Genomic DNA, 9,650 nt, shown 5'->3' on the forward strand with positions numbered 1-9,650 from the left:
TTTAGATCAGGGCCTGATGTTTCTCAATATGAGATCTTTAAGTCTTTTTCTTGTTGTCAGAAGCATTTAATTAACGTCGGATTCTAACAAAACTGAACCAAAAAAAGTTATTATTTACACCATATCAATGTTTCAACTATTTTTTCTTAGAGTCAGGACGATTTATCACTTGGAAACTTTTTGTTAAAAATTTGATATCATCGATATTTAACACTCCATAGTTCCATAACACAGATATCCAATTAATATATGTTGGAAAAAGCAGAAGAAATCAACGAGAGGTATTGACACGTATCTGTGTGTGGTGATGTGCTTCATTTTCATGACATGACTCATTTCGGAGGCTCACACTCCACAAAGATCAAATTGCAGAGCTACTGATGGCATCTACAGAGGAGGTGTGGTAAAGACTGAGCAAGGAGGAAGGCAGACTATAAGAATACGGACTCAAAGCAAACTGGGTCAGAGCAACCCTTTTTTCTTTCAAGACATCGTGTGGAGTCCTGAATGTGAGCACGTGAGTTTTAGCTCTTCTTCTGATTTTGCAATCCTTGGTTTTGCAAACGTGTTTTAAAAGAGACTGAGTTCAATTCTGTGCCATAGATAAGAGGTGCAAATGAGTTGGAGGAGTAGGTTTTTCAGATCTTGTTAGATTTCTGTAAACAATACTAAATGTGCTGGAGAAGGAACAGCTGGACACAGCTGGATCCTAGCGCATGTTTAGCGCTGGAGGACAGATGTGGGGAGCTTGTGATGGAAATAATTTGTCTGTGTATGAAAAGGGAGTTGTTTGATTTGTTGATATTCTCTCTTTGTCCAGCAAACCACAAGCAGCAACAGCAAGAACCGCAGCAACCATGAAGTTTCAAGCTTTTGCCATCCTTCTGCTTTTCACCTGCATGTACCTGAGTGTGGCGCAAGGTGAGTGGACAATATTAACCTTGAGTGGGATGCAGTTCTTCTGAATTCAATTTAAAATTTGATTTTAAATGTCTTAGTGAGTCAGTGTTAGGTAGATTTGTTTTATTTAGACCATATAAGGTTTGTGTTTGCAGAACTTGAAAAAAAGACTTGAAGAAATTTGAGGTTTTGGCAAAACAAAAGTTGAAATCTTATCAAACTGATTTTCAAACCACATACATTTGAGGAAGAAACCATACGGTAAAAAAAATGCTAAAAAAAAACAATTTGTTTCAAAACGAGGGCATCATTTTCTTTAAAGGCTTTTACCGCAACACGTTAAGGTTGCATCTGTCAGGACTTGTCAAATATGGATCACTTGGCGGTGATGACAGATGTGCTTAATGCAAGAGAAAAACTGTTTGCTCTGAATAACTGAAGCACTTGCTTTTCAAAACAACTTTCTCATGAGGAGAGATGCAACGAGCCTGTTGTTTAATCCTTTCGTACTTGTCAGAAAACACTTTGAGGTACTGAATTTGTTCAATGGAGATGAATTTAAATCGATTATTAGACTTTAGATAGTCCGGAAATATTTCAACTATCACGCCTCAGAAGTAGCAGGCACACATGATAAAGCTACTAGTTTTATAAAGAAATTTTATTCTAAAAAACATTAATAATGTTACATTAGCTGCAGTGTGCAAACAGTGTTTGGTTCCAACTGTTGAAGCATTGACCAATTGATTTGAAAGTCTTAAAGCTCACGGAACATAGATGCACATCAGAGCAGGGTAGTAGAAATAAGAAGAATAAAAGATTCAAAGTCTAAGTTTAAATATGCATTTACATTCTGATGTTATTTTTTAATTGATTGCCCCTTCTTAAGTTCATGATGAGGATCTCGGGGGAGGAGCTTTCCCGGATGATGTTGGCTCAGAGCCCCAATGTTTTCACAACTCTGTGCCAAAAAAGAAAAAAGAGGAAAGAGTTCATAGCGAGAGACTTCATGTGATACCAAAAGATGGAGTGAAAAAAGTAAAGATCCAGTCAGCTGCTAAAAAGTGGACATGCCTTCAAAAAAATGCTTAACATTTTGCATCTTTCTTCATTGTTCACCTCTTCCAGGCTCCTACGACAACTGCTGCCTCGGCTATGTCAAAATGATTGGAAAACGTGCAATGAACAACATCGAGAGCTACAAGATACAGGAAACAGATGGCGATTGCAACATCAGAGCGATTGTGTGAGTACCAAATGTTGTGTCCTGCTCTCCACTGCCTGGTTGGTCTTTGGCTTAGTAGCATTGTTAGAACTGGCAGCTTCTGGGGGGAAAATGCAATAACATGTCTAATGAGCAGGTGAACTGGTCCAGCGGCAGATCAAAGCAGTGCAATCTGAAAAGAAAAAAGGTGTAATGGTAGAAGTAGATTATATAACGTTTCTGCTGTGTGCAGGTTTACGATGAAAAGGAGGCGCGATGGCAAACAGAGAACCCTTTGTGTCAATCCCACTGAGCCCTGGGTGGCTGCGCAGATGAGCGTTGTGGATAAAAAAAAGCTGAAAAAGGTAAGAAAAACAATACAGCCCTGCAGTTCTGTCCTAACAAAGCCGACCGGACAATTTCATCATTTGCAAAACATTTGTCTTTACAGAGTTCTTAAAGGAAAGGAGAGAGAAAAGGGGTCACTTCACCTCCCTGTCAGGCGTCATTTGTCATCTTTAATCACATGGATTGTGTTTCCTTATTTTTATATTTCCTGTGGCTGAGAGTGAATATAAAACATGTAAGCAGTCCTTTATACCACTGTCATAGTTTATCATGAACGTTATAGCCAGTATCAACAATTTCATTTATATGAGCCATTACTAACGATGGCTTCTCTATGATGTGTAGAACCTGCTAAGAATGAGCCACTCTTCGGCAGCTTTAAAATGTGATTAAATCTGTGAAAAAAAAAAAGGAACACCTTTGTGATAAGCTGATTTTTCTTTTTTTTTATATATATATATATAAGCATATACACAGCAAACTATTTTTGTATCCGCATTAAATGTACATTGCTTTTCCTACAATAAAAAAGTGGTTGAAAACAAAAACGCTGTGTTCCTACTAGTTTTCAATTGAATCAAAAACAAGCAACGTGCAGCAAGACGTTTTAAATCAGTTCTGCCCTGACCTGATTTTGAGCCAGTAGTTGATAGAAGTGAAAGAAAGGAAGAAAGAAAGAAAGGAATAAAAAAGAGAGAAAGAAAGGAAGGGATCTCGTGTTTGTGTTCTTTGGCATCGGCATTAAATGACTGCACGATCTCTCTGCTCAATAAAACTAAAGCCTGGTTTTGATGGCACGATGAAAGGCAAGTCGCATTCTGACACAGGGAGTTAAATGTGATGCGGATGGATTGAAGAATGACTTCCAAACCTTTCATGACTTGGATGTTTGAAGAAAGTGAAGGTTTCTCATTAAAATCTTTTAGCAATGTAAGGGATGAGGATTTAGGTGAATATTAGTCACAAAATATTATCAACATATTTGGTTAGTTCATCACTAGTAGCAGATTATTTATCATTTAACATATTGATTTATGATCAGTAAATATACAATTATTAAAGTTATTTAATGTAGTGTCTATTTGAAATTAGTTGATGTAGCAATATTTTCTCAGAATGAATGTTGTCATAGATTTGATCATTTTTTTCTCTTTTGCAAAGTTTTATTCCTGTGTAGTGTCGATGACTTATTTTAAACTATATTAATAAACATAAACGGTCTCATAATTTCTCAAACAGCTGTCTTAATGATCTGCACTTCCCTTCTTATTGAACATTTTTATTCAAAATAAGAAAGTGAGTAAATCTGTCTTAGATTGAGATTTATTAAGATTCTTTTCTCACGACTGTTAAAAAAACTAATCGTCTTCTATGATTGAATAAACCACCATGAGCAGATAACTAATGCAGTCATGAACTAATTTCTTTACTTGTCAGATGAAAGGCTACATGCAATAACTTGATGATGCAAAAGTAAACACTAAAACAAAACAGAGGTAAGAAGAATACTTCAAAATTATTTCTAACATACTACAGATTATTACTAAAGAGGATAAAAAGCTATTTAAAAAATTATTTAAATTTTCAAAATGTTATTTAAACGTTTAACTTTTATTAAATGTTTATTTAAAGAAAGGAATTTCCGTGGCTGAAGTTGAGTTTTATTTCAGAATGGTTATTTGAGGAGAAAATGAAAAAAAGAGGAATTTAAAACCCCCTCATAACGACCTTTAACCCGTTAGCTTCTCACTTCATAATCCCCAGGGACAGAAATGGAGAGAGTGCCTCACTGGTCAGACAGGCTGTTTATTTTCTTGCATGTATCCTCCAATAGCTGCATGCACTGCAGCTGATAGCTGTGCCTGCTACTGAACCCTCTGTCATCCAAGAGAGACGTTGAACAGATTCCAAGCAGGGAGGAAGATGAAACAAAAAATTCAGAAGGGATTTTTCACCAAAAAATATATGAGAATAGCAAAAATATGTAGGAAACATACCTTTTTATTGAATCTGGCTGAATCCAACTGGTTGGATAACCATTTGAATGTTTCTCAGATGGTTAGATGATTGGATTAGGACAGAATTAAGGACTGTTCTGATTCTCACTGTTTCACTCCGACCATCAGAACTCAGCTGCCTATGAAGCTTGAACAAATCATCTCCAAACCATGACCTGTCCACCTCCAGGCTGATAACTAGAGTCTTTAGTCTTAAACTAAAAACTTACTTGTGCAACCTTTGCTGGATGTACAAGACAAGCATGTACATTCAAATCTTCAGATGCACAAACAGAACGTGCCTTGAAAACATTTTAGGATTTTAAGAGACATCTTTTATATTCTTTCTGAGATAATTTGCTTTCATTTAGGTTATGTCAGAGAGATGGAAGTAAGCATGTTGACATTTGTTCTTTTACTTGTAAAGTATTTTCCTTTCAGTGTAATAGTTCATTTCAAACTCTCTTGAGATCATTAAGTTCCTTTCTAGTGTCTTATGTGGTTACAATTTTATTTCAATCGTTCCTGGTGTTCACACAGTCTGGAGCCACCAAACTACATGTGCAATGATTAATCAAAGCACAATTTCTTTAAAATGTTTATTAATGTGCATCTGTGGTTTAAAACAAGTGTGTCACCTTATTCATTTTAGGTAAGTGTTAGGGTGCCATAATTTATTTCTCGCCAGAAATGGCATTTGTGAAACCAATTTTAAGCAAACTTTTAAGTGATAAGTTTTTTTGTTTTAATTTCAATAACAGATTTGACCCAATCCTGCTAAAATTGCTACTGAATATGCATATGGATTAAACACCCACAGATGTAAGTACATTCAATGGTGTCAAACTTTTTCACATGATTGTAGGTCTAGATCTCAAACACATAAACCTTTCATTTTTCTAAAGGCAGGTTCACATTGTACAGTTTATCATAACAATCACAGTTTAACAATAACTATCCATTGACTATTCATTAAGATTATTCAATATATGCTTTCAAACACCTGCATGTCTTCAAGAGACATTAAAAGTAGTTCTACAGGGGGTGTTGTGTACTATACATCAGTCAGGATTAAACAAATAAATAGTCCTTATCAGGTTAGGTTAAGATATTATTATATGACATTTTTGATTAATATTTGATAAAATATTACCCTCTATGTTTTACTATATTACATTTGTGTAAGAAAGGAAAGTCACTAAATTAAAAGCACGTTGTTGAGATAAGTTAACCTAAAAACTTAAAAATAACACAGATAAATGTCGTCCAGGCAGCAATATTTGATTTACTGAAGCAGAATATTTTAAAAAGGTTGGGATTAACATCCTGATGCATTTGATTTAAGAAATCACATTCACCCCTCACCACATGTGAAATATTATCATGTTTCCTGTCAATACTTCTGTCTGATGGATTCAGTTCAAAGTGAAAAGTATGTTTTTAGTCCCTTTTAGCCTGGTGAAAATTAAAACTTCTTCCCACACGTTGAGTCAGATCTTTTTTAATATTCCGAGGGATTAGCTGTTCCCTCTCGGCTGGAGAAAACATTCCAGCTTCTTGTTCTAAATAAATCCTTTTAGCGAAGCTGGAAAACTCGTGTCACAAAACAGATCTCACGATAAGCACGATTTTTGACACCTTCTCATGATCTACATTCGATAACACTTTTTGCTCTTTACTTTTAAACAAAATGCCTGCAAATCCAAACATTTGCTCAGTTTTCCACAGAGCTTTCAGTGTTTGAATCAATTCACAGACAAAAACTAGATAAAAAAAATATCTAAGATATCACAAGATCTTGTTTTTTGTCCGGTGAGGATCCTTGGGAAAAGTTTTGAGTAAGTTTCAAGCCTCGATTAAAACAGTCATTCAGCAGTTTCTGATGGACATGTTGTGAACTGCCTTCAGACGCCATTAACATCATAGATTATGGGCTGAGGTTTGTGCTGTATAAACAAGCAATGTTTTTTCAGGTGCTGTCCCCCTGGGTTTTGTTCAACAAAAAGCTGAAATGCATTGTGGACTCTGGGTGCCTGGATTGCTCAATAAAACTAATCAAACATGGACATTTTTTTATCTTGTTTACTTTTTAAGTGACGTCAAATTAGACTTATCTAATACTTGATCAAAACATTATCAGCAGGAAATGTGAAAATAACGCCCTTTTATACATAAATGCTGTGGACCATTTCTTTGTTTTGTCTTTTTAAATCTATTAGGCTGAGTCATCACTAAGTGATTTTCCTGAAAAAGTAAGCAACTCCTTCACATATTGAGTTTAATGTAATTAATGTAATTTTCCCGACTTAAATCATCCTAGTTTACTTAATAAAATTTTTGTTTAGATTAACTTTTCCCATCTGAGATTAGTTTTAGTATAATTCATTTTAATTTCTGATCTTAACTAACTTAAGTTGATCCTATCTTGCTTTAGTTTATCTCAGTTCATCATACAATTTTTTTCATGATGTTAGGCAAAGGTTTGTCTGACCTACAGTTAGAACCAGATATTTACGTACACTGCCTGAAGTAAAATCAGATTATGCTTCTCATGTTTTAGGTCAGCCATAATTACCAAGATTATTTCTAGAAAACGTAAAAAAAAAATTGTGTAACCTTTTTAAATTTATAAGGTCAGTATCAGAGATGTTCCTCCAAGTTAATCAGAGGAACATCTGTGGTTGTATTTCAAGACTACGCCTGACACACACTGCTTATTTTGATGACATGATCGTAAAATGAAAACAAATCAGCTAAAATGTCAGGAGCTGCACAAGTCTGGTTCATCCTTTGGAACAATTTTCTGATGCTTGAAGGTACCTTGTTCATTTCTTCAATCAATTTAATTGAAGAAACGAACAATGATGGGAATGTCCAACCATCATTCATCTCTGAATGTATAGATTCTGGTCCAAAATGTGCAGACTGAGCCAGAAGATACTGGTAAGACATTATCCACAGTGAGAGGCCACTCAGGGAAGAGGAATCCATTATTCAAAAAGTAACATAAATATCTGTACTGCTTACTGCGATGGTAGCCTGGGACAAAGAGCTTCATTTTTGGAGAACTGTCCTGTTGTCTGATGAAACTAAAGTGGGTCACAATGACCATCGTTACATTTGGAGGAAGAAAAGGGATGTTTGTACCATCCTAACCATCAAGTATGGGGATGGCAGCTTGCTTTACTTTTGCTTGGTTTCGTGTGTTCAAATTAAATTTGATCAATTCTAGTTTATTTCAATTTAATTTATCTAAGTTTAGTTTAGGTTAATTTAGATGAATGTAACTTTATTGGTGTAGTTCAGGGAATCTTAGTTCAGTTTTAGATCAATTTATTTGAGTCTTTTAACAAAAAGACAAATATCTTGCAGGGAGAAAGATAGAAACTCAAGATGTAAGAATTAGTAGTAAAAAATAAAATCAACACACTCCTTCATAAAATCAGTTGCTAAGTAAATTTATATAAACACTATAAAATGAGGTGCATTTTATAGTGTTTAAAGGATAATTATTTGGGGCAGAGAAAACCTGACAACAAAAGAACAAAGAATTAGTGCAGTGTTTTTAGTTTGTGCAAACTGTTAGATATAGTTTGAGCTCTTGAAAAATTCTTGAAATGTGATATAATTAGGTATAAATGTATATTCAGCCACATATGATCAGTCATGAAAAACAGCCATTCTTGTGAAGAAACAAAGAGTCCAGCAAACACCATTAGTGCAGTGTGTTTTAAATCACTTGTATTTGTCAGGCTGAAAATCCAAAAAATAGCATGTTGACCATAAGAGTTAGCTTCTATTACTTCCTCTCTTAATGAGTCACTGGGTTCAGATCGGGTTACATACTTCAGTGAAAGCGTAATGAGTATGACAAGACAAACAAATTCAAGTCAGAACAGATTTTGATGAAGAACAGTGAAACAGTCCATGAAGAGGATGTCATCCCACAGATTATGAAGAATTTAGCAAAATTGTCATTTTGGCTCAGATCATCAGTGTGAAAAAGATGAAAATAATAAAAATTCCAATAATATTTAAATTGTAAAAAAGAAGCAGCTTTTGCCAGAGGCAAAAGGTTCTGGTTCTAATAGTAAAAATGTTGAGGACTCATTTGAAAAAATATTCATATATGTTGGTGGGAGCTGAAAAACCGACATGTAATTGTTTCTGAATGCAATCAATATTTGACAGAAATGTAGTTGCTTAACTTTAATTGCTACATTTAGATTTTTTTTATTGCTTGATTCTGCGTCTTTGTTCGCCATGGTAGAAAAATGCCACTAAAAGTTGCAAGTCTCTGGCCCTTGAGGCCTGGATTTGCGGGCTACTAGGTTTGGGTTTCCATCGAAGGAAACCTGCAGCTGGACAACGCCCTTCAGAGAACAGGAAAGATAACTTACAGCCTCCCCCAACATTATGAATGACAGAAAGCAAGCGGCATACATCTGAACTGCAAGCCAAGCTCACTCGTAATCAATCGAGCCCTTGAGCAATTTGGCAGATGTCAGAAAAACATCTACCAACGGTATCAATGTCACCGACAGAACCGAAACTCACAGCAGCAAGGCAGATATCTACCTGACAAAGTGATGCAATTCTGGCTGAAAATAGCGCAGGCACCTCACGGTTCCACCAGCAGCCTGAACTTGAAATAAATGGTGAAACTGCCTCTTTCGCATGCAGTCCAGCTCTACAGAGCTCTGCTGATGAGCTAATATTGCAGCCAGGTGTGCCAAAGCAGAGTGGCAGCTGAAAGTTGCATGACATCGGTCCTTGAGGAAACCAGTTTGAGACGACTGATCTGGACCCTGATTAGCTGATGGCACTCCTGCACTCCACACACACCTTGTCACACTTGCAGTGGGCAAATGCCCCGACACTCTATCCCCAACTTTGATTGATTCAGTTTTCTACGAATAGCTTTTTGTTTGAATGATCCTTCTCCAGGCCTGTTGTGATTGACTTTTAGCCAAGACGTAAACCGCTTTTTAGCACTCAACACATTTCTATTGGGCTCCTCTGGCAGACAATTCCCTTTGACCAACTTTAAGGGACTACTCACTTAAAAGTCAAATGGACCAGAAATGTAATACTATTGTCTGACTCCCCATCCTGATCTGCCCAGGAAGCCCTGACAACAGACCTAAAACTCTGATAGTGTTGCTCCAGTGGTCTGAATGGTTGACAGATAACTTGAATTG

General features: G+C 36.0%; 1 protein-coding gene across 2 annotated transcripts; it reads left to right on the top strand.

The window, feature by feature from the left end:
* Nucleotides 1–403: 403 nt before the first annotated feature.
* On the top strand, nt 404–2,886 carry ccl25b (chemokine (C-C motif) ligand 25b). Of its 2 annotated transcripts, none has more exons than XM_055044053.1 (5): nt 404–517; nt 821–921; nt 2,029–2,146; nt 2,358–2,469; nt 2,556–2,886. In XM_055044053.1, exons 2-5 carry the CDS (start codon nt 858–860, stop codon nt 2,562–2,564), a joined length of 303 nt encoding a protein of 100 aa, XP_054900028.1. In that variant the 5' UTR covers nt 404–517; nt 821–857; the 3' UTR covers nt 2,565–2,886. The 2 variants fall into 2 exon arrangements, with proteins under 2 accessions (XP_054900028.1, XP_054900037.1); XM_055044062.1 differs by having other exon boundaries at nt 431–509.
* Nucleotides 2,887–9,650: the final 6,764 nt, after the last annotated feature.

This window comes from Poeciliopsis prolifica, unplaced genomic scaffold (genome assembly GCF_027474105.1).
Source record: "Poeciliopsis prolifica strain line A6 unplaced genomic scaffold, Auburn_PproV2 SCAFFOLD002, whole genome shotgun sequence".
Taxonomy (NCBI): domain Eukaryota; kingdom Metazoa; phylum Chordata; class Actinopteri; order Cyprinodontiformes; family Poeciliidae; genus Poeciliopsis; species Poeciliopsis prolifica.